Raw genomic sequence first — 26,739 nt, forward strand, 5'->3', positions numbered from 1 at the left:
GGCCCGCCCCTCGGATGGCGACCCCGTTGGCCCCTGGCTCCGAGCGGCTCCGCCGGGAGTCCGACATCCGATGATCGGACAGTGCCACGGTGAGCCTGGAGTCACTCGCCGCCGGGCCGAGTCCCGGCGACCGGGAGTCCGGCGGGCCGGGGCCCTGAGTACCGGCCGGGCGGCGTCACAGTACCGTACTACGGTACGGCCGGGCCGCGGCGGTCCGGCGTCGGACACCGTGCCGCCGCGGCCTCCAGTCCCGGCGCCCGGAGTCGGAGCCCCGGTGAGTCCGAGGCTCAGCAGCCATACTGGCTGTGACAGGCTGGGCCCGGCGCCCACGGCGGGCCGGCGAGGCACCGCCGGTCCGATCACCCGGTGACCCGGGCCGGGCCGCCGGCGGCCGCTCAGCCGCCGGCCGCCCCGGGCCGCCGGGGCCCGCCGCCGGGGGGACCCCGGGGGGGGGGGGGGCGCGGGCGGCGGCCGGGCCCGGCCGGCGGGCCCGGCGAGTCCGGGGCCTAAGCCTTTCCGAAGTTCGGACGGCCGCGGACTTCAAGGCTTGGCACGGGCCGCTGAGTGCGGCCGCGCGCGGCCCGCCGGGCCGCGCCGCCGCGGCCGGGCCCGGCGCTCCGGCGCCTCGCTGACTCGCCTCCCGGCTCCGTTCTGGCCGCCGGTCGCGACGGCGGGGGCCCCCCGGGCCCGGGCCGGGGTGAACTAACTTTCAACAGTTGCGGCCCGGGCGGCCCGGCGGCGTCACAGTCACAGGCGGCAGTGGCGGTCCGATCACCGCCCGGCCGCCGCTCACTCACGCGGCGTGGTGCCTCGGGAAGGGGCCCGGTGCCTCGGGAAGGGGCCCGAGGCTTGGCCGCGGCGAAGTTGAGGAGCCCGGCGGCCCGGCCGGGTCCGACGGGCCGTCAGCCGCTCTGTTCGTGGTTGTCAGCTGCTGTGCATGGCTGTGGCCCCCGAAATTCGATCCATCCGTTCCCTACCCCCACCCTCTCTTTGATACCACCCCCACCCCTTAAACTCGACCTGTACCCATCTCCTTATCCCACCCCTACCCACCTAATTAGTAAGATCACAAGTTCATCAGCACATGCACTTCACGTAATGAGAGAAACCTTGTTGATATACCTTGCACTCATACACTCATACACTCATACACTCATACACTCATACACTCATACACTCATACACTCATACACTCATACACTCATACACTCATACACTCATACACTCATACACTCATACACTCATACACTCATACACTCATACACTCATACGCCCATACACTTCGACACATACTGAGTCTGTGACAGAGTTTGTAATTGAAACAGGAACAGTTTTTTGTGCAAGATAGCAGCAGCACATGCAGCAGTAGCAGTAGCATAAGGAGCTTTTGCATAATCAGCACAATATTCAGCGGGAATGGGTGTGAGGGACATTGATGTGTGTGTGCACTGAGATTCAAAGCATAATTACTGACTTTTATGTTTGCAGCATGCTTCACAGGCTAAACAAATGCCATGTGTACTTCGGGCTGCTTGCGTTGAGTCTTTTAGGAAGCGTCCTTGCATTTGCTCCCACGCAGCCATGGTCACCACCAAGCATGGCTGAGCCCCAGAGACTCGCACGGTTCTCCTCGACGCTTCAGAGAATCCGAGTAGGGCTCTCAAGAAACCCTCGCGTCACCTTGCGATGTGCAGCAGTAGATGTCGATCTTCGTAACAAGGAGAGAAGAGAGAAGAACCTCGAGATCGCAAGGAGGGTGGCAATCGGAGAGCTTCGCCCCATCGTCGTCTCCTTCTCTCCAGCTTTCAGAAAGGAGCTGAAGCTTGCCAAGCGGTTCAAACACACGAGGCTCTTTCTAGAGCTAGAAGAGCTCCAGTCACTCCGAGCCTTGAAGCAAGCTCTCATCCGCGAGCTGCCGCATCCTCTTGCCTCCTTGCCGGAAGACGCTTATCGACTAGCGGTGCGTCCCACGCAGGCGATGGGGTCAGTAGACAATGTGGAGGAGGAGGAAGAGGAGGTTGATGAAGGGCAAGACCGAGGGGACGAGGAGGGGAACCTGCTGTTTGTCGAGACAGACGAGGAGCTCGTGCGATTGTTCGCAGAAGCTCAGCAGGTGAGGAGCTCTGGCATCGGAAAGCTTCGCCTGCAAGTCGTGGACACCGCCGGCTTCTCAGCGTACCTGGAGGAGAAGCGAGGATACGCCATCGCTGCTGACGGCGCTCTTCCTAACGGCCTCAGGCCTGAGGAGGCCGAGCAGTGGATCATGGTCTCCTTCTACCGCCTGCATCCCTTACAAGACCCCGAGGACCTCGCACGCAGGCTGCGAGCAGCTTGGGAACCCCTGGGGGTGCTGGGACGCGTCTACGTAGCAAGAGAAGGAATCAACGCGCAGGTGTCTGTCCCCGACAACATGCTCGAGCTGTTCAAGCAGACTGTCACCGCCCACAGCGAGCTCGACGGCGTATACTTGAACTGCGACGAGCCTCTCAGCAAGGAGTACGCTCCTTTCAGCAAGCTGCAGATCAAACCTCGCAAGCACGTGCTAGCCGATGGCCTTCCAAGGTCTCTCGACTGGAGAGAAAATGGTGCGAAGTTGTCGCCAGCAGAGTGGCACTCCAAGGTAGAGCAGCTGAACAAGGAGGAGGAGGGCGCGAAGCCGATCCTGATCGACATCCGCAACTTCTACGAGAGCGAGGTCGGACTGTTCAAGGGGGCAAAGGCGCTGGACACGGTGACGTTCAGAGACACGTGGGATGCGCTGAAGGAGACGCTCAAGGGGGTGAGCAAGGAGAAGGAGATTCTGACCTACTGCACGGGTGGAATCCGATGCGAGAAGGCCAACGCCTACATCATCCAGGAGTTGGGCTACAAGAACGTGAGCGCTCTGAGAGGAGGGATAGTCAACTACGCGCAATACGTGAAAGAGAAACAGTTGAGGTGAGGACGAGGGAGAGAGAGGGAGGAGGAGGCAGAGTGAGGCGAGTAACTCGAGCAGGTCGCAGTTCTTGGGAGTGAATCACGTATTCGACCAGCGGCTCGGACAGCGAGTGGGAGAAGAAGTTCTCTCAAGGTGAGAGAGGGTTGACGAAAGGATAGGAAAGCCAGAAGAAGGGATACGGGTGTCGGAGAGGAGTGGGGAGGAGCATCAGACGTGCGCTGATATGGTTCTCTCAGATGCATCAACTGCGGTTGCTCATCGGACGTGCAGACTGACTGTGCCAACACTCACTGCCCTCGTCCCTTCGCTCGTCGCCGGTACATCCAGTGTCAGGAGTGTGCGATCCGGCAAGACGGCTGCTGCTGCTCTGAATGTGCGGACGAGAAGAAAGCGAGGGAACAGCGAGACGAGACTCAACGAAGACTCGAGGAGCTGCAGGTGTCCCTTCGCAGAGAATTGCGATCGCGAAAGAAATCCAAAGACACGGCGGCGGAAGCAGCGGAGGAGGAGGAGCAACGACTCGCGGCCTTGTGAGGAGGACCTGCTGTGTCTGCTGGCTAATAGGAAGCAGGTCGGAGGGCAGGATAGCTCGGCTTGAAGGTGAGGTGGTGGTGACGAGAAAGAAGCTCGAGGAAGAAGAAAAGGCGCTGGAGGTGAGGAAGAAGCAAACGAGCTGCTTCTTCTCACCTGCTGCAGGCTTGCCATGCTAAGTCGCTGGTGGCAATTTCACGCTTGGGTTTGCTGCCCAACGGGTAACGATGCTCCTTGTCTACCCTTGTAACTCAATCACGCAGAGAGTTCTCGGAGTTCGAGGAGGAGGAAGGGAGAAGCAAATCCGAGGAGCCGAGCGATGCAGGTAGCGAGCTTGTGCGTGGGAGGAGAAGCTGAAGAGATGACAGATAGAGGAGCGAGGACGCTGGACGAGAGGAACCACCTAGGACAAGAGCATGATCTGAACGCTAGTACTGCCTCCCCTCCTTCTCTCCTCTCCTCCTCACCCATCGATGCCATCAGAGTACGCGGAGGAGCACTCGTCGGCGGAGCATCCTTACCTCCAGCGAGTGCGAGAGGAGACAGCCAGGGCTCTGCCTCAACGAGCGCACATGATGAGCGGAGTCGTGCAGGCCAAGTTCATTGCAAGCTTGATCGCTATGATGAACGCCAAGCAGGTGAACCAAACTCAATGCCTCCTCTTTCACCACCTCCTCCTCCCCCGCCTCCTCCTCTTCCTCCTCCGCAGCCCCATCCCAACCTCTCCTTCCCCTCCACCTCTCGCTTCCCCCCTCCTCTTTCTCGCAATCCTGCTCCCCCACCGATGTTGGACTCCTTCGAGCGCATCAGCAGGTGCTCGAGCTCGGCTGCTTCACAGGATACACGGCCTTGTGCATGGCCGCAGCTGTCGGGGAGGAGGGGAAGGTGACAAGCCTGGAGCGAGACTGCGAGGTCGCGGCCATAGCGAAGAACAACATCGAGATGTGCCCTTGGTGACCGCACAGCAAGAGGAGGCGAGGGAGGGAGGCGAGTCTGACTGGAGGCAGGGGGAAGCGGGTGGAGCTCATTCAAGGAGACGCGCTGGACGTGCTGGATGAGCTGACGGGCACGAGGACGAGAGAATTCGACCTCATCTTCCTCGATGCAAACAAGAAGCAGTACAGCACCTACTTCACGCGCATCATGGAGAAAGAGCTGCTGAGAGTAGGAGGGGTAAGAAGGAGGAGGGAGGAGCTGTAGGGTGACAAGAGAGCAGGTGCTCGTGGTGGACAACACATTATGGAAAGGGAGAGTCGCGGAGCTCTACAGCCTATCGCAGACGGAGGTGATGATTCTTCTTCTCACGCTGGTCTGACTGGCGAGCAGAGGGTGGAGAGGAACAAGGAGCTGCAGAGGAAGGGCGTGATGTCCCTCGTCGCCGCTGACAAGTATGCGGAGGCAATGCACGCCTTCAACCAACTCGTGAGGTCTGAAAGATCCCCCCGAACCTCTCCCTTCCCTTCCCCTCCCTCCCCATACTCTCCCCCACCTCTTCCCCTCATCACCCCCACCTCACCCCCTCCTCTCCCTCCTCTCCCCATGGTCATCCTCCTCATCTTCTCCTAATCCTCTTCCCTCACCTCCTCTCCTCTCCTCATCCTCCCCCCTTTCATCCCCTCCACTCCCAGTCTCATCTTGTTGTTCTTGTTCTTTTCTGTGTCTTCTCTCCATCTCGTTCGCCTCACTCTGCCATGTCAGAGGAGACGCGAGGGTGGAGGTTGTGATGCTGCCCGTGAGAGACGGGCTGACTTTGATCCGAAGAATCCAATAGACATGATCCCTACCCCTCCACCCTCCTCTACCCCCTCCACCCTTCCCTACCCCTCCACCCTCCTCTACCCCCTCCACCCTTCCATACCCCTCCACCATCCCCTACCCCCTCCACCCTCCTCCACTCCCTACCCCCTGTTCCTTCACTCGCTTGTCTCGTCCTCATCGTCGCTCCATCTACACCAACGACCGCGACCAGCTCACTCCTCCCTTCAACCTTGTCGTTTACTCCCCTCCTCCTCCTCCTCCTCCTCCTCCTCCTCCTCCTTCATCCCGGCCCTTCACCTTTGTGCAAGTTTTCTTCCCTTTATCAGCGACCTTGAAGGCTTCTCGCTCTAACGCACATCTCACCTCCAGCTCTCTTTCACCGCCATCTTGTCACTTCCTCTCTCACCTTCCCCTCGCCCTATGCCACTCCCATCCGCCTGCCTCTCCTCTGCCGCCTACACTTCATTTCCCTGCAATGCCTCTCCAAGCGTCTACTGCGCTGTTGTTCCCTCCAGCACCTCTCCCTCGTCCGACCCCTTTGATGTCGCTGCTGCTGACTCCCCTCAAATTCCCGCATCATCCACACCTTCCGGTGCCCATCCCTCCATTTCTTCTCCTTGTGCTCCCTCCCCTTGCTCCGACTCAAGCGCTTCAGCTGTTGCTTCTCCCTGCTCTCATGATCCCCCCAATGTGCCTGCTGCTCTCCCGAAGGCGCAACACCAAGACCTTGACTTGACGAGATGTCGATTCAGATGCCTGTCCTTTGCTGGCAACCCTCATTACAAGAGTCCTCTGATGATCCTGAGAAAAACATCCCACACACGAGACTCAACTTACGCCTTCGCCTCCTTCCCGTCCTCCTCTGCCCCCGCCTCCTTCCCGTCCTCCTCTGCCCCCGCCTCCGCCTTCGCCTCCTTCCCGTCCTCCTCTGCCCCCGCCTCCGCCTTCGCCTCCTTCCCGTCCTCCTCTGCCCCCGTCTCCGGCTTCTTTTTGTTTTCATTTTCCGTTTTTGTTTGGTTTCCGTTTGGTGGTTTGTCTTGGATGTTGTTGAGGATTTCTTTTGACTCGGGTTGATCTTCGTTGTCATCTGTGCTTATTGGTTGTTCTTTGTTCTCCCATTCGCCTGTTGCATCAGATGGAGCTTCCTGTGTCGTTTTCGCTGTATCAGTCGTTTGTTCAATATTTTTCTCCTCCTTCTCCGCCCTCGCCTCTTCATTCACGTCTTCTGCCTTCGCCTCGTCGTTGTGAACCTCCATGGTTCCTGATTCCTCATTCTTCTCAGTCTCCTTCACATTTTTCAGCTCATCGCCTTCATCGCTTCTGGGCTTCGCTTGCGTCAAGTCTCGCACGCTTGGCATCTGCCTCGATTCCTCTCCCTCAACCTGCTTGTCTAACGCACCATCGTGTTCCCTGGTCACCTCATCTGCACCTTCTCCTGCCCCTTCTGCGCCTCCTCCTCTCTCGTTCCCAGTCAACGGCCCCACCCCCCGTGCTCTTCTGCCATCTCCTTCAACTCCTTGCTGCCATCCTTCTCCTGCTTCTCCTGCCCTGCCTCTGCGTCACTTGCAGACCCGGACGACGCTTCCTCTTGCTTTCCTGCTGGCTTCTTCAGCACAGGAGACCCACTCTTCGCAGGTCTTCCTCTCTCCCTTCCTTCACTTTCTTCTTCTTCCCCATTGCTGGATTCGTTGCCGCTACTCTCCTCTGACATGGAAGGTTTCTTGAATGTAACGACCTTGCCATGAGCGGCTCTGCTGTCCTTGGAATCTACCCCTTGCTCGGCACGCGCATCAGCCTCCTGCTTCACCCAGCATGAGCAAAGTAAGCAAGAAGATCTTGAGGAACCTTGACAGCGCTTTTCGCCTTCTCCTCCTCCTGCTCCTCCTTCACCTTTGCCTTCTCCTTCTTGATGAAAGTCATGCAAGATGGCAAGAATACGAGAGGAGGATAAATGAAGGAAGAAGCAGAGGAGAGGAGAAGGAAAAAGATTATGAAAGGGAGGGCAAAAGGCTAAGACCCAAGGAAAGGAGAGGGGTGGACAGAAGAGGACGTGAGGGAAGAGGGGTAGAGGGAAAGAGGCGAGGAGAGGCGAGGGGGAGGGAGAGGAGAGGAATGCACCTTGTTGGAAAGTTCAAAGGGTTGGCGAAGGCTGAGAGGAGACGAGATGCTTTCCTTTTCTTCATGTTGCGACAAGCTCTCGACCTTGCCTCCACCAACAACCTCCCTCCCAACGCTCCTGCCAACGCGCTTGCCATCCCTCGCAGCTGAGCTGAGGTCAGACTGAGCTAGGGGCTGCAAGTCGAGGGAGGCGGCAGAGTCCAAGGACTCATTCACAAACTTGTCCTCGCTCCTCTTGGTCGCTCTCCCTAGCACCGGAAGCCTCCATGGCTCGTTCGTGTCGCTCCTTGAAAACCGTCCGGATGATCGCATCTTGGTGAGCTCTGGTAAGGAGACTGCAGACTTTCTCGACCTTGAGAAAATCATCACTCATCATAAACACCAACTAATCCTCGCCTCATCCACCTACATCACCAGCACCAGCACCAGCACCAGCACCAGCACCAGCACCAGCACCAGCACCAGCACCACCGTCTTCTCCTCCATCGTCTCCGTCATCATCATCATCATCATCTCCATCATCATCATCATCATCTCCATCATCTCCATCATCTCCATCATCTCCATCATCTCCATCATCTCCATCATCTCCATCATCATCATCATCATCCACCATCTCCATCATCTCCATCATCTCCATCATCTCCATCATCTCCATCATCATCATCATCATCTCCACCATCTCCATCATCATCATCTCCATCATCTCCATCATCATCATCATCATCATCTCCATCATCATTCCGGAGTTCGTGTCAACATTTAGGCCCTTCACTTACAAGGAGGATATGCTTCGAAGCCAAGCATCGTCCATGTCTTCCTTGGATGGTGAAGTAGATTTGGCGAGCACGCCTCGTCCATCCGTGTAAGGGTACAGCCCTATGTAGCTCAGGATGTGCTCCGTCTCCTTCCTCTCCGCTTCCCAAATCCTGCAGCAGAAGCTTGAGGGGGGACGCGAGGGAAGAGGTGGGGGTAGAGGAAGGACCTTGAGGTGTAGTGGATGGGGAGGAGGAAAGGAGAGGGTGGGGGTAGACCTCGAGTTGTAGTAGGCGGGGTGGTCTCTAAGGCCTTGAGCATCTTGAGGTTCTGCTGGCTGATTCTCTCCATCTCTCGCTTCCTCACCGCGATGTTCAAACTGCTCGCCTGCCCTCAAAGTCACGAGACTCAACACGCACGTGACATGTCACGTGATGTCTCGGCATGCGATGCTTCACGTCCGGAGAGTCCATGATCTTGATCATCTGGTGCAGCAGCCTGGCGTTTTCAGTCTCGATCTCCGCGAGCCTCTCGTCCTCCCGCACTCGCTTCTTCAGGTTCGCGCGTACCACCTGACCAGTTGCTTCACCTCCTCCTCCTCCCACGCGAGCCTGCGAGCTCACCTTGGGGATCATTCTTGGCTGGGCAGTGAGGCCAAGGCTTCGGAGATGAGATCGCATTCCCTCAAGCTTCTTGCGATGGAGTTCATGATTCTGCGCTACTTCTCTCTGATAGAGAATGTTCTTCCCTCGCTCTGCGTCCAAGTCAAAAAGGCTTTAGCTCACACTTCAACCTTCAGCTCGCACTCTGTGCATGGCTGACCCAATTCAAGTGACTTGCACTGTACTTCTTCTAGTCAACAACGGTGAAAGATTATCCTTGGAATCTGCAAAACAAAACGAATGTTATTGAACATCACTTGAATCTGCACAACCATCCAAGTCGAGTTGTCTACCCCTCACATCTCCTCGCATCCATTATACCACCCATATCCTCCCTGCATCAACGAACATGAAAATGCATCATTCTCACTCCCTGCCTGGCTTCCTCAATCCATCACAGTTCGTCATTACCCAGCACACATCACCTTGGTTTCTGCTCCTGCTTCTGACCTCCTTCATCATATCACCTCCTTCATTCCTGCTTCTTTCCTCTTTGCCCTTCGCTTTCTTCCTCTCTCTCCTTCGCTTCTTCCTCTCTCTCCTTCGCTTCTTCCTCTCTCCCCTTCGCTTCTTCCTCTCTCCTCCTATTCCTGATCGTCTTCGCTCTCGTGCATTTTCAGATACGGGCGTTGACTTGGCAGACAGTTGGCAGACTGGCTGGCAGAAGTCCGTTAGTGTCAGAGCGGGGATGAGGAGCAAAGGCTACGCGGCGGGCCGGCGCCCCGGGCCGGTCCGATCGGACCGGGCCATCGGACGCCCGGCGCCGGGCCGCCGCCGGACTACCATGTAACATCCAAACGGTACCACAATGATGACTAATGCTATCATGCCAGTGAGTGGCTACGACCAGGTACGTAGATCGGAGTGCCGCTAGGTGCTGATCGGAGTGACGCTTTCATCCAACGGCGACTGTGCTAACTTGCAACCCCGGCGGGCTCACGGGTCCGATCTGAGGAGCGGAAGGTTTCGAATCACTTGTCAGGTTCACCTTCCTTGTCCTTGTCTTGGAGATCATCTGTGTGAGCGAATGGCGGCAACTCTGAGATGGCGATACTGTTGCGCGTCCTAAGGAAGGCCAAGGCGCGTTCTGTTGCCTCGTCGCGCTGGGGGTCGTCAGTCCTGTCCTGTTTGCATGCGAGGGTCAGAAGGGCAACAGCAGAGCTGCACAACTAGATCACCCCGGGGAATCTGTCTTGACTCCTCCAGCTCTTGAGCTTCTGGAGAGCAGAGCTGGCAACGTGCGCTTGCTCTGGGGACTGGCAGAAACTGTGAGGGAAGGTTTAGTTTTGCAGCAATCTTACCTGCACAAGGGGAGCCAGGCGTACAATCGCATTCTCAGTTTGCTCTAGAGCCTTCTCAGCCATCGTGAGCTCCTTACGAAGTTTGGTCATGTACTGCAATAGGAGGGGTCAGTGAGGCAGGAAAAGGGAAGGATTATCGCGTGTACTTGTTTCAGGTCTGCTTTGTTCTCTGACTCGAGCATCTTGTTGAACTCTGCCTCGTGTTTCCTCTCTTCCGTTTCTTCCTGGATAGCAAGTAGAAGATGAGATGGAGCAACATTGCGAGTCCTCGCCCAACCTTGTTGTGAAGGAGCAAGGTACTCATTCCGAGCAGACATCCGACAACCACTTTCCTCAAACAATCACCAGGTAGCAAGAAAGATCGGAAAGCCTCAACTTACCGCCGCAAGCAGCTCCGAACGTGGACACGAGTCGAGTCACCCTTAGTTGTGCCTGCGCTCTGCTCAGCCCGAGGGTTCAGCGCCGCGCGCGAGCTCACCTGCTCGGAGGTTAACTTAGCCGTTGGCAGCCCGAGGCGAAGAAAGATGGCCTCGACGGTTCCTCCGAAGCAAACGCCAGACACATCGCTGAAGATCTGACCAGATCAAGTTCAGTTAAGTTCCTACAGGTACAAGCAATGATCAACCTGGCCGAAACCTGCAGCAGTCAGTGTGCTGAGCCCGAAAGTCACGCCCAGGGTCGAGTCTATCAGGTCTCCCATTGTGATCATGACAACATTGTCCATGAATCCGAAGCCGCTGGCGGCAGGATCAAATGCAGCAAACGACACAAGAAGAAACGTGGAAGTACATCATTGGGACCGCCGATTGGATGAAGAGGATCCTCTTTTGCTTCGATGACAACTGCATCACATCAATTGCTTCTCTACGACAGTCATACAAGCAAACCTCTTGATCTGATTGTGCCGTCGCACCGTCTGCGTTGGCCTTGGTTGAGAAGTTAGTTCGGAGATGCAAGTGCTCTGCCTTCACCTTGGCCGTGAAGAAACCACGTGGCGCAGACCAACGTTCACTGAGCACCTCATGTCTCAAAGGCTTTCTTACCACTGATGATAACCTAGACAGGTGTGAGCATACGAACGCTCAGCACTTCGGTTTACCTGGCTGCTGCTCCTGGCCCTCGGCGAGAGGCCTACATGCGAATCGTCACAACCATCTTGAAGTGGATAAGGTTTCTGTCACCCAGCTCGTGACGAGATGGGATATGTATCTCGGCGTCTGATGCATGCTGATTTGATTTCGAGACAAGAAAGAGAAGGCGTGCATGCTTGATATCTTATCTTGAAATTGGAAACATCTCACGCACTGAAAACAAGCATGTCAGAAAATAGCTTGAAAATCTTTCGTAACAGAGGGAGAAAAATAGACAAAAGAGCCACCGAACTAAGTGCAAAAGTCGAAACAGGGCTGGGCATTCCATGATTTCAAAGTTCCAGAGACAAATCGTTGCATAACACAGGAACAGGCACAACAAAGCGCAGGGGGCGTAGAGGTTTACAGGCGCTGCAGCAGCCAATTTATGCAAGAGGTGGTAAAGAGCCGCAGGAAGGGACAGGTGACAATCCTTCAAGACATGATGCATCAAGCAGGAGACCACTCGATGCACTCAGAAGCTCAACGTCAGAAGCACTTGACAGCAGAAGACAAGGGTAAGATAAACTACAGGGGTCCTGAGACAGCACGACAGCACAGAGGACGAGAGGGTCAGGGATGCAGCAGCATGGCGCATGAGAGCAGGCTGGACTCATGAGGAGGCTGGAGGAGGCAGCATGACGAAGAAGCACAAGACATCGGAGGGAGCGGGGCGGAGCTTCATGACCAGCGACACAGGAGCAGCATGGGGAGAAGGGCATAGAATAAAGGTGGTGGGGTCGGAATATGAGAAGTGAGGGGTACTTTTAGTACAAGGAGGGGGTACTGCCCACCTCATGAACGTGTAGTACGGGTGGGGCCCGGGGTACCGACTAAGTTTGATTCCGCGTATCTGGAAGGATACGTGTGACGCCTTCAAAAGAATGCCGGGACATGGCGATCCACGTGGCGATGCGCCGGGCGAGGAGGAGGAAGCGCAGGCAGGAGAGATCGAAAGAGCCCAGCAGGAAGATGCTTGCTCAAGGGATGAACCGCTGGAGGAGGGGGAGGGGGAGGAAGGTGCTGATGGAGAAGGGGATGAAGAGGAGAGCGAAGGGGAGGGGGGGGAGTTTGATGATGATGAAGAGCATGCATCCGAAGGCGACGATGAAAGTAGGACAGATAGCATTGAACTGTCTGACAGCGCTGAGGACGAGACTCGGGAGGACTCAGGCCCTTCACGAGGGTGCAAGCACTACAGCAGGGGTTGTCAATTAGTTGGGCCGTGCTGTCAGAAGACCTTCTGGTGCCGCTTCTGCCATGACGAGGCAAGCGATCATGCGATCGATCGGCATGCAGTGAAGGAGGTCAAGTGTGCTGAGTGTGGTCTGGTTCAACCTGTGGGGCCAGCGTGCATCGGGCAGGAGTGTGGAAACGCTTTTGGGAAATATTTCTGCTCCATCTGCAATTTCTTCGACGACAATATCTCGGGAGAGCCTTTTCATTGTGACGGGTGTGGGATATGCAGAAAGGGAGGAAGGGAAAACTTCTTTCACTGCGATACATGTGGTTGCTGTTACTCAAACGCGCTGCGGGACCAACACAGGTATGCTCTTTTCGACCAATCTTCATTTGCAAGTTTTGCAATCTAATCTCATTCAACAAAGATGTATCCAACAGAACATGCATCGGAACTGTCCAGTGTGCCTGGAGGACCTCTTCACATCAACCACAGTCTGCAAAGTGATGGAGGATCGATTTCGCTCGTATCCTCACTTCAATCTTTTTTATTTCCAGATCCTTCGCTGCGGTCATGCCATTCACTCCACGTGCTTGCACTCCATGCTGCGATCTCGCACCCAGCTTCTTCGATGCCCGATCTGCATGGTTTCAATCGGAGATCCTTCGAGGCATTGGTAAGCTTGCTGACTGTCCATGGTGAGCTAGCCGTCCTAACGCAAGTCAGGACATTGATAGACGAGGAAGTCGCGCAGGTTCCGATGCCCGAGGAGTATCGAGACATGAAGGTCGACACTTGTATAGTAGCAACAGAGGTGACTGCTTCGCAGGTGGTGGTGCTCTGCAACGACTGCTCCGCCACAGGAGAGACTCCCTTCCACGTGCTCGGTTTGAAGTGTCCGAACAAAGACGTAAGGAAACTTTCAGCCTCACATCCGACCTTCCTGACGCTCTGCAGTGCGGAAGCTACAACACCCGGCGGTTGTGAAACTTCCGACACTGTCGCAGTGCCGCTGAAGCAGGAATCGCCGCCGCAGTGTAGCAGGCTCAGTGACAGCGCCAATCCAGGCTACAGCGCAATCGAATGAAAATTACTTCACCTGTACTTTTACCGTACCGTGCTCCTGCAGTGCCTGTACTTTCTGGCACTGCAGCGCCGGGGCCGGCGAGCCGCGGCCGAGGCCGCTCCCGGCCCGGGCCCGGCGGCGGCGGGCCCGTGTCAGATTGCTAACTTGAAGTCACGTTGCCAAGTTGACCGTACTCAGTACTCTGGCGTATGCCGGATCGGACCGTCACGGTCCGGCGTACCCGGTGCCGTACGAGACTCAGAGTCCCGGAGGAGGCGCCACCGTGGACTCCCGGAGCCTGGAGTCTGGTCCGTCCGGCCCCGCGCCAGGACTCCCCGCCCGGCGGCCCGGCGGGGCCCCGGGGCTATTACCGTTACTACTGTTTCAGCCTCGACCGTTGGTCAGCATAGGCTGAAGAAACGGGGGGACAAGCAGAAAGAGATATGGCAGGGGAGAACTTGGCTCCGAACTCAAAAGAGAGAGAGAGGAAGAGGGAATGCGAGGGAGGGAGGGAGGGAGGGAGGGAGGCCCAGGGAAGGGAGGGAAGGGAGGGAGGGAGGTAAGCGAGGCCTGAGGGCCGAGCCGGGGAGGGAGGGAGGGAGCCTGAGAGGGGAGGGGGGAGGTGAGAGAGAGGTAGAGGGCCGAGAGAGGGAGCTGATAGGAGGAGCTGCTGTGTTTTACTCGATATGCAGTGAGGGGCAAACAATCAGCAAAGGAGGTCGCACGATGAAATGGGACGCTAGGGAGGAGAGAGAGTTGGGAGGAGAGCAGCGGGAGAACAATCAGATAGGAGCAGTCGGATCGGCAGACATGAAACGAGCTTGTAAAGATGAGTGCATCAGTCAAGAGCTAGGAATGTGGCACACTAGCAGGAGGCGAGAGGAACAGGCGTAGTGCGAGGCTCTAGGAATGTGAAACAGCAACATGTGACTGTCGGGACACGCATGCCTGTAGCATCCCCGCACGAGAGGAATGAACAGACTTGACGAAGTTTACAAATGAGACGTTGAAGCTGTAGATGGCGACAGAATATATCCTAACAACTGTAGACGGATCTTCTGCGCGTGATGGACATGATGGTTCGGATATGACGATGTCGTAGTACAACATGATTGTTGAGGACAAAGTGATTGGTGTTCACGAAGTGAGAGAGAGAAGAAAGGAGTCAAAGAGGGTTGTGAATGGGAAGATATCTTTTACTACAATACCTTCCGATGCTTCAGTGTGACTGTCTTTGTGGCAGACCATTCTGCGTGAACAGTTTCATTCATAACTTGGAGTTCTCGCGACGACCGACACGTCTCTGCAACAGAGCGAGTCAAGGGGACCGAGGTGCTGCCCGTGAAGACGATGGAGTGACGGAGCGAAAGGAGAAGCTGCTGCATCCGTGAGGAAGCGAACAGTCTGGGTAGAGCATGCACAGAGATTCTACCTGCTAGGTCGACGAGGATGGAGAACATCACGGGCCCATGGGATGGTAGGTGCAAAGGGCTGATACTCCCCATCTTCCCGTGGGAGTACGAGTGGGACAGCAACTTCCGCGCCTTCCTCTACCTCGTCGGAATGCTCTGGTGCTTCATCGGGATCTCGGTACTGAGCGACTCCTTCATGAGCGGCATCGACACCATCACCAACTCCACGTACCGCAAGAGGGTGGCGAGGAGGACTCCCGAAGGAGAGGTTGTCTTCGACGAGCAAGACATTCCCATCTGGAACCCAGCCGTGGCCAACCTGACGCTCATGGCCCTGGGGTCCTCGACCCCCGAGATCCTCCTTGCTTTGATCGAGCTGCTGGGACGAGACTTCTTCTCTGGTGACCTAGGCCCTGGAACCGTTCTGGGCTCAGCATCGTTCAACCTCTACATCATCACGGGGCTTTGCATGCTGGTGATCCCTGAGAATGAGATCCGCAAGGTGAAGGGAGTGTCCGTCTTTCTGCTAACCTCCTTTCACTCCCTCTTCGCCTACATCTGGCTCTATATCGTGCTCGTGGTGAACACCAAGGACGTGATCGATCTCTGGGAGGCGGTGGTCACCCTTGCGCTCATGCCGTTCCTCGTCGCTCTCGTCTACCTCGCTGACCGGCACGCGTCGTCGTCGCAAGTGCTCCCCGAAAGCGAGGACGGAGGTGCGAACCATGACCCGTCTCAGCTCGAGCACGATGGCAAGCAGGATGACGCGGGGTCGGCGATGGAAGTAACTCCACAGGAGGAGGAAGGGATTGAAGCCGAGGGGCCTCGCCTGAGAGAGTTCAACAAGAGCCGCGCGATCGAGGCGATCACTCACGCGAAGCAGTCAGCCACCAAGATGAGCTACCTGGCTCACCGACGCGCGGCAATGAAGATGATGTCTGCTCAGAAGCAAGACTACCGTCACCTCTCCCACTACGTTGCTACTCGCAAGTCCTCGACTATCGTGCCGCTGGAGGAGGATGGCGACGGCGATTCGTCGACCGTTATGTGGGAAGCGACCAAGTACACATTCCCTCGGAGTGTGCGAGAGGCTCAGGTCAACGTGGAGAGGAGAGGAAACCTCGATGCGATCGCTCACGTAGACTTCTACACGGAGGATGGAACGGTGAAGGCAGATGAGGCCTACAAGAGCTCGAGAGGAACCATCACCTTCCATCAGGGTCAGTCGTCAAAGGCCGTCATCATCCCCGTCATCCCCAGCTTTGACTGGAACAAGGCTTCCTACTTCACCGTCAAGCTGAAGCCCAGCGAGGACTCGCCCACCCGCATCCACCCGCAGGCTGCCTCTGCCATCGTCTGTGTCAGCGACGAGCTCGCCGGGCCCGAGTTCACGTGGAACTCCAAGGAGGTCTCGTTCCCCAACACCGACAGCCGCGCCATCCTCTTCATCCAGCGTCACCGCAGCTTCGCCGACACCTCGACGGTGCGGGTTGTGACAGAAGACGGGAGCGCGGTGAGTGGGAAGCACTACAAGCAAATGGAACTGAAGTTGGACTTCCTGCCCCACGAGTCGCTGAAGCAGATCAAGGTACGCCTCCTCCCCTCCATGGAGCCCAGGTCGCTCTTCTTCACCGTCAAACTCTACGAGGAGCACGAGGGAGTTCAGGTGTCGGAGTCGAGCGAGATCCGAGTGAAGCTTGAGTCTGACCTCCAGTACCGCGGCAAGGCAACGGAGGGCGAGGAGGGCGAGGAGGAGGAGGTCAGCTGGTCGCAGCAGTTCGTGCAGGCGCTCAACGTGAACGGGGGGGACGAGAGTTACGACCCGGGTCTGCTCGAGTGCGTCATGCACTTTCTGTCCATCGGCTGGAAGCTTCTGGCCGCCTGCATCCCCCCTGGGAGGATCTGGGGAGGATGGGCCTGCTTCTGGGTAGCGCTCTCCATGATCGGGCTAGTGACGGCCCTGGTCGGGGACATGGCGACTGTGTTCGGGTGCCTGGTCGGCTTGCATGACGCCATCACCGCCATCACCATCGTCGCCCTCGGCACCTCTCTGCCCGACACCTTCGCCTCCATGATCGCCATCCGCATGGACTCCACGGCCGACAACGCGTTGGGTAACGTGACTGGCAGCAACTCGGTCAACGTCTTCCTGGGCCTCGGCCTCCCGTGGGTCATCGCGGCCATCAAGTGGAAGGTGTCGGGGCCGACGGCTCAGTGGCACTCCCTCTACGGGAGCACGTGGGACCTGTACGAGCAGTACAGCACGTCAGGGGCGTTTGTGGTTCAGTCGGGAGCCCTCGGTTTCAACGTCCTCATTTTCTCGATCCTCACAGCCGCCGCCTTCGTCATCATCGCCATCAGACGCCTGACGCTGGGAACCGAACTGGGAGGCCCGAGATGGCTGAGCAGAGTGAGTTCAACCTCCTCCTCCTCCTCCTCCTCCTCCTCCTCCTTCTCCTCCTCCTCCTCCTCCCTTTCTAACTCCGTTCCTCCTGCATTTGCATCACACTTTCTCCTCCTCTTCATCTTGTCAACTTGCAAACGTGTATATCATTGAATTTGCTGCAGTTGTGCGCAAGCGTCTTCTTCTCACTCTGGGTGATCTACATCGTGGTATGCAGTCTACAGGTGAGAATCGACGAGCAGCAGCCCCTTGTTGGCAGTAAATTTCCCGCAGGTCTACCACCCCAACGACTTCATAAACCTCTGATCAGCCTTCGCCAATGGGCATCGAAGGAGACGGAGGAAGAGAACGCGGCGTGCGGCAAGGAGGGCCAAGTTTTGACCTTGGGCGTGCAAGTTTTGTACAGATGATTCATTGAAGAAGGTTTCACTCCTACAACCTCCAGCATCGCAAGGATCGTCTCCTGACAAGTACTCAGAGCCCCACAATGTCTCTTGTCAGATTATCAGCATCACTCAATCCTCACTCGCATTCTATTCCACCCCTCTCCGATACCCCTCTCCCATTAACCTCCTCCCTTCCTCCCCACTTCCCATCTTGCCTCCCTGACTGTCCTCCTGTCCTCCCTTTCCCCTCCTCCCTCCCTCCCTCCAACGACCTTGCCCTCTCCCTCCCTCCTTTCCCTCTGCCTTTCCCTCGTCCATTCGCTTTTCGGCCCCATCCCGGCGGGGCGGGCCTGGTGAGGAGTTTGTTGAAACGAGGAAGGAGCGAGGAGAGGAGGAAGGAGGGGGGAGAGGACGCGAGGTAGAGGAAGGAGCTGGGAGATGTCAATGCATAGCTACAAGGAGTAGAAAGATGTGAGTCAATGCAGAGCACAGGAAGACGTCTGGCTAGACCTCCCATCTTCAGCGAGCGAGCTTCTGTGAGGAAAATGCATTGGGGCGAACAAGGGCGAGGGCGAAGTGGAAGAGCCATACAAGGGCCGGTCACCTTGAGCCTTCCTGCTGCCTGTCTCTGCCTGGTATGTGTCGTTCTCACGCAGCTGTCCCCTGCTGGTGCTCTGATACTGAGCTTCGGAAGGTGAGAAATCCACTTCTCCGCTGCTCCCCCTCAACTGAAGTTGCCTCTCCTGTCCGGTGTTGACCCCATGTGACCTGTCCCCGCCCGCGAAGTGCTTCGCCTTGTCCGACGTTTCTCAAGTCACGTGCATGCTCGTTGAGAAACGTTGGTGCCCGCGGCATCCTCGCGGTTCGAGCCAGGGACATGAACGCGAACGATGTTCCCGATGAGGAGCTGGTGCAGCGGAGATTGGAGGAGAGCGAAGAGAAGCTAATGAGGTGGAAGAGAAAAGCCCGAGCTCTGCGTGAAAATCGAGATCCTTATGTGGAGGAAGCGCAAGAAAACTGGGAGAAGGTTGTCAAGGACGAAGCTTCCACAGAACTGAAGCTCAGGCTGTGGAAGGCAAAAGCTGCCGCGAGCAGGAAGGGGGTGAGTGTGAGGGGACGGGACAGAACCTGCTGAGCTTATGCTTTCAGGACGCGTGGAGTGCTGAGCAGTCCATACAAGAGATCTTTGAAGAGCAGCAGGACATGCTCAGGGAGAGTTCGGCGGACGAGCTGAAGACCGTGAGCTCAGAGGAGACAGTGAAGTACGTGGAGGGACGACCTGGCTCCCTTCCGATGCAAGAGGAAGTGGAGGCTGAAGCAAGGGCTTCGGAAACATTTCAGCAGGTGAAGAGGAGCGAGAGAAGTGGAGAGGGAGAGGCCTTGTGCTTGGCAGCGAGGAGCGGCAAGATCGAGGCGGTACGTCGGCTGGTACCTCAAAACGCCTTCTCATGCTCTCGCAGGTGATCGTGCTGCTCGGCATGGGAGCAAACGTGGACGGGTCGGCTAGTGAGTGTGGATGAGAGGAATTCTTTGATTCAAGGTGGCAGGGTGGGGCGGCGAACAGGGCGGACAGCACTGCATGAAGCTGCGCTGCAGGGTCATGCTGAGGTGTGTGAAGAGGAGGTGGCACAAGGAGTGACGTCCAAGGCAGATTGTGCGGCTGCTGCTCGACAGCGGAGCGAGCACGAGCGTACAGGACGCCAACCGGGAGACGCCTCGTGACCTGGCGCAGAGAGCTGGAAGGTTATCTTGCTCTGATGTGACTTCTCACTCTAACAGCACGAAGGGCTGACATCCTCGTCCTCCTTGATGAGGCTCGCGAAGTCTCTTAGGAAATTGCCCTTACACCATTCAATTTCCCTCCATCAATCAATAAACGATTACTATAGAACAGATTCGCATTCTAGAAAACAGGTGCTGTGCGAACGCCGCATCGAACTTGTGGTCTGAGGGACCGACGGGCTGCAGTGGACAGGAGAGTACCCGTTCATGTCTGAAACATTCAACTGTTGAATAATCTTGTTAGAACATCTCATGCTCAGAACGGTCAAGTTACCCTAAGATTCATCGATTGCCGACGTGCTGCACAGTTGAGGAAAGCTTGCCTTGCTGTGCTTACAGGTCTTCTCTGCATTGCCATCTCATACTGAGATGCCTGGTGAGGAAGTTACAACAAACCCAAGAGATATCATTACATTCCCAACCTGCAGGTGAATTCGTTCTGCTTGAGACATTTCGTGATGCGGATGTGTCTGTTTCGAGTAGATTGTGTCCATATTGACCTCTGCGAAACTAAGAGCGTCTTCAAAGACTTGGAGTGACGAGGCTTGAGACGCTGACATGCGAGCAGAAGGGTCCAAGGTCAGCAGCCCCTTGATCACTGCAGTAAGCCCATTGCAGATCACTTCCAACTCTCGATCGCTAGGAACCACAGCATTCGGACTCGCTTTGAATCTTTCGGGAGTGCAATGATTCCGAATGATCTTATTCAGCCTGGATGGATAAATAGGCCAGTCTCGGAAGTGGATAAAACAGTCCATGGAGGAAAGGAACTTGGGGTCGTTCGGTGAGCCCACAAGGCTAAAGATCTTGTACAGCTGATCTCCGTTATAGTTGCTGTGTGTGACTTTCTTGCACTTGCAAGTTTCGCTGACTTTCCCACACATGAGGTTCTTACCGATGAGCATCTCAAGGAAAATGCATCCGACAGGCCAAACATCGATCTTAGGGCAGTACTTGGCAGCCCCCATCAAGAGCTCGGGGGCCCTGTACCATAGTGTACAAATCTCTCGACCCACCATCATTCGTTCTGTAGAAGAGAATTCCCTTGCCAGCCCGAAATCAGCAATCTTTGCAGTCATATCTTGAAAGATCAAGATATTTCCAGGTTTCAAGTCGCGATGAACCACGAAGGCACTATGCAAATAAGCAACTCCTCGTAGAATGTCTCTGGTCCATCGAGTGATGATCGGCAGATTCAACCCATGACGTTGTCTGCTGATGATGGTGTGCAAGTCGGTCATGGCCTCTTCCAGTACAATGACTCTTGAGTCGGGTGTAGCCCCGAGGATCGAGATGATGTTTGGATGTGCCCCTGCAACCTCCATCATCTCTATCTCCCTTCGAAATGCTTCTAATCTCTCCTGTGTAGGGCATCCATTCATTCGAAAGTCCTCTGGATCCAAATCCTGGTCTGGCCAAACCACCTTCACAACCACTTCCTTGTCTGTGTCAACAACAGTTGCTTGCCACACTCCACCATAAGCCCCCGAACCGATCTTGTTGGCAACCTAAGAAACGTTTAGACGCAAAAGATATCAGGAAAGGTGAAAAAAACCTCTAGATCCGAACGCTTAAACTTGCGCATCTTGATAGGTTTGCGCACAAGAGCCGCAGGTACATATTTAGCACGTAGAGCAGGTGCTGAAGGCATGTCCTCTGTGATAATGTAAGACGATAAGAGGACTGACAATCGATAAAAGGAAACCAACCTATTTCCGCATCATGACTGCCCGCATGCTGCTGTTCATGTGACAGCACCATGATAGCTTCTGTCCACTGTCTATCAGGTATAAGTGGAAGCTCTCAGTCAGCAAACAGGGAACGGATACCTCGTAATTTCCTAGAAGGCAACAAGACCTTTCAGCTCCTAGCTTTTGTTGTACAATGGATCAAAGGATTGAGGGATTACAGGGCTGACAACTTGAATACTTGGCAGCAACACTCGTAAGGTGCGCAACTGTTCCAAAACAAGCTTTAGAGTTTGGGGGAGGCAAATTCTTGCTCGGTCTATTGAAGATACTTATAATGTTCAGGTTGCAATAGCACCAAACAATGACACCAAAAAAAAAAATAAATGCCAAGGCTAAACATCATAAGACTGATCCGAACCGGGAGGATCTCGGCAAAGTGTAAGAGAGATGGTAGAGACAACAAGGAGAATGACTCAATGGATGGACAAAAATACAATGATGAGATACAGGTAGAGGACTCATTGACATTGTTGAAAGCACGATTGATTGCATCAACAAACCAGGGTTGCGGACGAGAGCGGAAAAATACAGGGTTACAAGGAACAACAAAAACCATGGCTCGAATAGCAATCATCAACAAAAACAGCATGCACACATCAACTCCATTGCAGTTGATCAAGAGCAACAGCACAAGCCACCAGGGAACGAGAAGAAGGAGGCAGCGACATCATGCAGTATGGGTCCGGCGCTGCGGCTGCATGGCGGAGGAGACTTTACCACACGTTTAGAACGATTTAAGTAATTTTAAAGTTATACGGGTCAGAAGCTGTGGCTATTTATACATACGTTGGTAATAATCTTTTTCATATATAGTTTTTGATGTCGGTAGAAAACTTATAAAACTATATAAAAATCTTTTAAAACTAGCTCGCTCTGCCTCCTTCACTATGGATTATCACCCCACCCCAACACACTACTAGCAACTACCTGTAAGTTTTTACAAACTCTTCCACCACCCCACCTCCTCAACACCAGAGTATGTTGGGATCACGGTCGGTGCCATTTGAGCAATCTGACCACCCACCAATGCCCTATATGGTCAAGAAATCCGACCATCCTTTTCCACTACTTCACCCGTCTGTTGTAGGACAAAACTACCCGTTGATTATACCCGCCAATGACCCCTACCCCAAGAGAATTTATCGAGTTACTCTCAAACCCCGTCGATCAGCATTTTATTCTGACAACCCCGACCCCTTCTTAATTCTAGTACCCACCCTTTTTGACCCCCCACTTGAAACCAATCGGAAATGTGGACCTTACAAAAATGCCATAATAATATATCCTACATCTGTACCGTAACTTATATTGCTTTGTACCAGTTGAATGTATACTTTTCAGTAATTGAAGAGAGTCGATTGAGCTCCTTGGAGACTTTCAACAAATGTGTTACTACCAGGCTGATTCAAAAGAGTCAATTTTCTACGGCAAACATGTGCAAAAAAAAAAGCACTCGGTACAAACTTCAGGAGTATATAACAGATGTAAACTTATTATAACTCAACACCTGCAGGGGCGACTTTTAGGTACTCTTCCTGCTATTCATCATAACGATTAACATAACTGTTCGATGTGGGAAGGCCGTTGAATCTGCCGTTGAACACGCACGCCGTTGAATTTCCGTTGCAGCAACAACGATTTTTGCATGTAAAAGCCCAAAATGCGGTCAATCGGGACGAGGAGCTCACTGCATGAAACAGGCACTAGCTTCTTGTTCGTACGTAGCCGCCGTGTCCTATCAGCCGTGGTCTTGTCGCTACTCTCTTTCCCTAGATCTTGTGAGGGCTTTCAAGTATCCCCCGTAGTCAGAAGTGCTTTCAGTCACCATCAACTCCCGCTGAAGAGAGCAATCAACAACCAATGTGACATTCATCATTCTTTATCAGCACAAACATAAACGTGTGTCCAGATGCAGGAGGTTTGCCACCTGTTAACACCTTCAGTCCGCCCAGGACTAGATTGGGCCGACGCTCATCGCTGTCAAGGATTCGAGCCCTGGAGTTCGCGTCACCGGAGTTGGCAACATTTCCCCAGCAAGTATTTACAGCAGTGAACTTTCTTGTTTTACCTTTCTGGGGTAGCATGATCTTTCAGCCACACTCTGATCGAACGAAGGCTCTCATGGAGAGCTCGGTGAGAAACCCTGCCCAGAGTTTGTCCCTTACTGTGCTTTAGATCCCAGTTCTTCTTTGTGCTGCGCTGCATCTCTCCATGGTGTCATATGGGTTGACTCAGCCTGGATCTGCGGAAGAATTCCAGTTTCTTGCAACACAAGGTGTTTGACTACACTTATCATGACAAGGTCGAGCTGATCCCCTTGAAATTCAGGGTTTGTGAAGCTTTCCGCCATGCAGGTATTTCATAGAAAGATGATTGAGTGTAGCCAATAGAGAATTGAAACCTTGGAATCTCAATGATTCACTTCGTTATGTTTTGCACTTCATTTGGCTCAATTGATGATTGCTCAATGGCAGGAGATGCGCTCTAGCCCTGTGTTTGTTTCTGAGGAATGGGCGCATGTCCTTGCATGGGATTTGTTTGTAGGGAGATATGTTTACCTCGATGGACTTGCGAAGAAGGTGAGAAAGTACATCTGCGCTGTATCTCTTATTGATCCGAGCTGCAGATTCCAACACCACACAGTCTGTTTTTTACTTTCCTCCTTGGGCCGGTCAGTGTGCATCGACGGCAGGGGAGAATCTGATTTTGTTCATAGCTGGGGCTTACTATGCATCTTATTACGCGCGCAGTAGTCCTCAAAGACGCTTCTAGCCTTACGAAGCTGTGAAAGCCAAATATTTGACAGGATTGTTTTGTAGGGTTCTCTGGTTTTGAGGCTTCTTTTGAGGAACACTGCGTTAAGGAAATGAATGTATTTGAAAATTCAGACAATTTTCTTGTGTTATGCATGTAGTGTTCAGATGAAACTAGAGAGAGGAAAGAGAGGTGGATCACAGAGACAAGATTTCAATACCAGGAATCAAGCGGATCGCTTGACAGGGGTGCAGGCCAGAGTCCACATGAGCATTGACTGCATTCATACCTGAGAGCAGTTTCAATAGTAGATTCAGTGACAAACAGCAAACAAAGATCAAAGATGTGACTCTGAGATTGAAGAAAGAAGGTCTGATGAGAGTTAAGAGGTGTTCATACCCGCTAAGCATTGCTGAACGACAAAAGTAGCAGACCTAGTTTCGAAGAAGAAACGGAGAACAACGTCAGACTAACCCGCGTCGTTGCGTGCAACTTTCAACCTGATTGCAATCTGCCGGATCTGTTCCCCACGCAGTATAAGAGCTCCCAACGCCACAGTAACAATTGTCGCAGCCTTGTCCAGAAAGCATGCCACTAGAACATTGAATGCAGACTTGATTGCAATAGGAATTGCCCGTTCCAACTGGCCTGTGAGAGATGTAGTAAGCCCACAGCCAGTGTGAAGTGAAAGGTGATCAGATGCAGCAAGTGAGGAAGGAATCAAACAACTAAGAGACAGACAGCAGAGAATCAGGGCACAGGATAGTTATGGTACCAAGAATCCTCGCTGTCTCGAGGAATGCAGTCGACAAGTCCACGCCTGTCTGTCTCATGAGTGCAGAGCGGCTTTACACCCAATCTGCAGAGGTCTCATTACTTCTGTGACAACACAGCAGGCAACAAGATGCATCTCCTCCTCTCCGCCGAAAAGAAAAACATTTTGGAACATTTCTCACCTGTCATTATACCCCATTCCGAAAATTGGGATGTTTGGAACACGGGAAGGTGTCTGGGTGATGTGCCCATTCCAACCCTGAGAAGTGATACCCTTATCACCAACTCCCACCCAGTCATTCGCTTCAAGCTCGATAGATACTCGACTTCCCATCGTTGCAACGCCCAACAGAGCCACAACTAGCCAGAGGTCAGCAACCAGAAGGATCGATGGTGCGAGGGTTCAGAGAGGGCGACAGGGATATCCCAGCAGGAGAAAACAAGATCTGCATTCCGTCGATGAAAGTTGGAGGAGATTGGGGTGAAGGAGATCTTCATCGCCTGCAACGACCCTTACCTGCTACGGCTGCAGCTGCCAACATCGCCGCTCGGACATCCTTCGACATGGCGAGATGATCTGAAGAGCCGTTCAGGAAAACAATTATGTAACCTACCCATAACTGCCACCCTAAAAGCCGATCTCAGTCCTGCCCGGAACGGGGGCCGGCGTCACGGAACCGTGCGCCGGGCCCGGCGTTCCGAAGTTCGGCGCCGCGGGACTCGGAACTGAAGTTTGGAACTTGAAACTTGACCGCCGGTCCGGCGCCCGGGCGCGGCGCGGCGAACTGAAGTTTGGAACTTGAAACTTACTAAGCACCGTTGAACTTAGTAACTCGTTCAGCATACCTGATACCGGGCCGAAACTTAAACGTTACTAACCGGCGGCGGGACAGCCGCGCCGATCGAATGTTGACTAAAGCGTAACTAGCGTTTGAGCCTGGGAAAAGAGCCGCAAAACTTAGCTATAATGACAAGCCTGCCAAGGCTAAACTGCAGTGACCGCGCGGCGGCCCGTACCCGGTACTACGTGACAACTTGCCTTGGCAAACGTAACTTGCGTTTGCTCTAAGTTTCCCATCCGATGATCATCAGTGTTCCGGGGCCGGTGGCATATCAGTCCGGCGGGACTCCGGACTCGGACTCAGCGGCCGGCCCCCGGCGCGGCGGAGTCCCCGCCGGACAGCCTCGGAGTTCGGCACTAAGCCCGCCGCTGACTGACGCCGGACGGCCCGGCCCGGTCCGACTCCCGGAGTCCGGGGAGTCCCCGGGCCGACTCAGGGCGGCCCCGGGGTCCGCCCGGCCGGGGCCCGGCGGGGGGCCGCGGCGCCCGGCGGCCACTGTTGGCCGTGACCCGGCGAACACGCCAGACAGGCTGGCGGGCTCAGCGCCGCCCGGCGGGCTTCGGAAGTTCACTGCCGCGCTGTGTTGAGTAGACTCGGAAGCGGCTGCCCGGCGGCCCCGAGTCCGTGACGGCCGGGTGCCGCTGGCCCGCCGGGCCGGCCCGGCCCCGCGGCCGGCCCGGCCGCGGCGGGGGCCGGGCCCCCACGGGCCAGGCAGTGTCGGACGGGCCTCGGCTGAGTCCGTGAGTCACTGTCAGTCACTGACTGTGAGACGGAAGTTCGGCGGCAGTGGCTCTGACGCCGCGGCCGCGGCCTGGCCTGGCATCCGGGTGCCGCCTTCGGACTTCGCCCCAGAGGCCGCCCCGGACCGCCGGGGCCGGGCCCAGTACGGTACGTCGCCGCCCCCGCCGGATCATCGGATCGGACGGTCACAGTGCCATGATCAAGTTTGAAGGCCGGGCCCGGGGATCACCGGCATCTCACTCGAGCCGCACGCGAGTCGGCGGCCCTACAAGTCAGACGGTCGTGGACCCTCTTGACCGTGACTCCTCTGACGGTAGGCAGGGGCATGGAACTTCGGAAAACAGGCTAAACCGCCTTTTTGGTACCCCCACCCCACCCCCCGGGCGGCCGCACAGGCTTGAAGTTGGGCCCTCGCCCCCCTCCCTCCTCGCTCGGGCGGCCTCCGAGCGAGCC

General features: G+C 55.2%; 11 protein-coding genes across 11 annotated transcripts; 6 read left to right on the forward strand and 5 right to left on the reverse strand.

The window, feature by feature from the left end:
- Positions 1-2,263: 2,263 nt before the first annotated feature.
- GUITHDRAFT_70716 (hypothetical protein) lies at positions 2,264-3,472 on the forward strand (the record flags this gene model as incomplete). The annotated part of the gene is made up of 3 exons (XM_005833160.1): positions 2,264-2,931; positions 2,984-3,070; positions 3,175-3,472. The coding sequence occupies 3 exons, from the start codon at positions 2,264-2,266 to the stop codon at positions 3,470-3,472; spliced, it is 1,053 nt and encodes a 350-aa protein (XP_005833217.1).
- An 897-nt stretch (positions 3,473-4,369) lies between these two features.
- GUITHDRAFT_152429 (hypothetical protein) lies at positions 4,370-5,258 on the forward strand. Its single transcript, XM_005833161.1, has 5 exons — positions 4,370-4,422; positions 4,477-4,642; positions 4,686-4,754; positions 4,796-4,896; positions 5,168-5,258. The coding sequence occupies exons 1-5, from the start codon at positions 4,412-4,414 to the stop codon at positions 5,238-5,240; spliced, it is 420 nt and encodes a 139-aa protein (XP_005833218.1). The 5' UTR covers positions 4,370-4,411; the 3' UTR covers positions 5,241-5,258.
- An 802-nt stretch (positions 5,259-6,060) lies between these two features.
- Positions 6,061-8,084, reverse strand: GUITHDRAFT_107852 (hypothetical protein; the record flags this gene model as incomplete). The annotated part of the gene is made up of 6 exons (XM_005833162.1): positions 6,061-6,637; positions 6,712-7,025; positions 7,073-7,129; positions 7,346-7,593; positions 7,641-7,697; positions 7,760-8,084. 6 exons carry the CDS (start codon positions 8,082-8,084, stop codon positions 6,061-6,063), a joined length of 1,578 nt encoding a protein of 525 aa, XP_005833219.1.
- A 2,266-nt stretch (positions 8,085-10,350) lies between these two features.
- On the reverse strand, positions 10,351-10,797 carry GUITHDRAFT_60115 (hypothetical protein; the record flags this gene model as incomplete). The annotated part of the gene is made up of 4 exons (XM_005833163.1): positions 10,351-10,391; positions 10,445-10,496; positions 10,543-10,638; positions 10,690-10,797. Coding segments are annotated over 4 exons (297 nt in total), but the record flags the coding sequence as incomplete, so codon positions are not given.
- Positions 10,798-12,301: 1,504 nt separating this feature from the next.
- Positions 12,302-13,361, forward strand: GUITHDRAFT_157754 (hypothetical protein; the record flags this gene model as incomplete). The annotated part of the gene is made up of 7 exons (XM_005833164.1): positions 12,302-12,307; positions 12,388-12,740; positions 12,802-12,877; positions 12,932-13,050; positions 13,101-13,161; positions 13,204-13,284; positions 13,332-13,361. 7 exons carry the CDS (start codon positions 12,302-12,304, stop codon positions 13,359-13,361), a joined length of 726 nt encoding a protein of 241 aa, XP_005833221.1.
- Positions 13,362-14,889: 1,528 nt separating this feature from the next.
- Positions 14,890-17,690, forward strand: GUITHDRAFT_86768 (hypothetical protein; the record flags this gene model as incomplete). Its single annotated transcript, XM_005833165.1, has 6 exons — positions 14,890-15,734; positions 16,435-16,512; positions 16,617-17,022; positions 17,068-17,262; positions 17,421-17,480; positions 17,530-17,690. 6 exons carry the CDS (start codon positions 14,890-14,892, stop codon positions 17,560-17,562), a joined length of 1,617 nt encoding a protein of 538 aa, XP_005833222.1. The 3' UTR covers positions 17,563-17,690.
- An 829-nt stretch (positions 17,691-18,519) lies between these two features.
- On the forward strand, positions 18,520-19,474 carry GUITHDRAFT_107856 (hypothetical protein; the record flags this gene model as incomplete). The annotated part of the gene is made up of 6 exons (XM_005833166.1): positions 18,520-18,744; positions 18,792-19,058; positions 19,103-19,148; positions 19,190-19,250; positions 19,290-19,385; positions 19,429-19,474. 6 exons carry the CDS (start codon positions 18,520-18,522, stop codon positions 19,472-19,474), a joined length of 741 nt encoding a protein of 246 aa, XP_005833223.1.
- A 25-nt stretch (positions 19,475-19,499) lies between these two features.
- GUITHDRAFT_152432 (hypothetical protein) lies at positions 19,500-19,982 on the reverse strand. Its single transcript, XM_005833167.1, has 3 exons — positions 19,847-19,982; positions 19,699-19,797; positions 19,500-19,648 (listed from the first exon to the last, which is right to left on the reverse strand). Exons 1-3 carry the CDS (start codon positions 19,916-19,918, stop codon positions 19,526-19,528), a joined length of 294 nt encoding a protein of 97 aa, XP_005833224.1. The 5' UTR covers positions 19,919-19,982; the 3' UTR covers positions 19,500-19,525.
- Positions 19,983-20,306: 324 nt separating this feature from the next.
- GUITHDRAFT_86771 (hypothetical protein) lies at positions 20,307-21,383 on the reverse strand (the record flags this gene model as incomplete). The annotated part of the gene is made up of 4 exons (XM_005833168.1): positions 21,254-21,383; positions 21,134-21,204; positions 20,980-21,080; positions 20,307-20,932 (listed from the first exon to the last, which is right to left on the reverse strand). Coding segments are annotated over exons 2-4 (777 nt in total), but the record flags the coding sequence as incomplete, so codon positions are not given.
- Positions 21,384-23,257: 1,874 nt separating this feature from the next.
- On the forward strand, positions 23,258-23,963 carry GUITHDRAFT_107858 (hypothetical protein; the record flags this gene model as incomplete). Its single annotated transcript, XM_005833169.1, has 6 exons — positions 23,258-23,308; positions 23,351-23,450; positions 23,504-23,529; positions 23,650-23,754; positions 23,802-23,846; positions 23,892-23,963. 6 exons carry the CDS (start codon positions 23,258-23,260, stop codon positions 23,961-23,963), a joined length of 399 nt encoding a protein of 132 aa, XP_005833226.1.
- A 72-nt stretch (positions 23,964-24,035) lies between these two features.
- On the reverse strand, positions 24,036-25,250 carry GUITHDRAFT_152434 (hypothetical protein). Its single transcript, XM_005833170.1, has 6 exons — positions 25,221-25,250; positions 24,886-25,063; positions 24,705-24,788; positions 24,430-24,577; positions 24,329-24,363; positions 24,036-24,218 (listed from the first exon to the last, which is right to left on the reverse strand). The coding sequence occupies exons 1-6, from the start codon at positions 25,243-25,245 to the stop codon at positions 24,143-24,145; spliced, it is 546 nt and encodes a 181-aa protein (XP_005833227.1). The 5' UTR covers positions 25,246-25,250; the 3' UTR covers positions 24,036-24,142.
- Between the last annotated feature and the right edge of the window lie 1,489 nt (positions 25,251-26,739).

This window comes from Guillardia theta, assembly GCF_000315625.1.
Source record: "Guillardia theta CCMP2712 unplaced genomic scaffold GUITHscaffold_31, whole genome shotgun sequence".
NCBI classification, from domain to species: Eukaryota; class Cryptophyceae; order Pyrenomonadales; family Geminigeraceae; genus Guillardia; species Guillardia theta.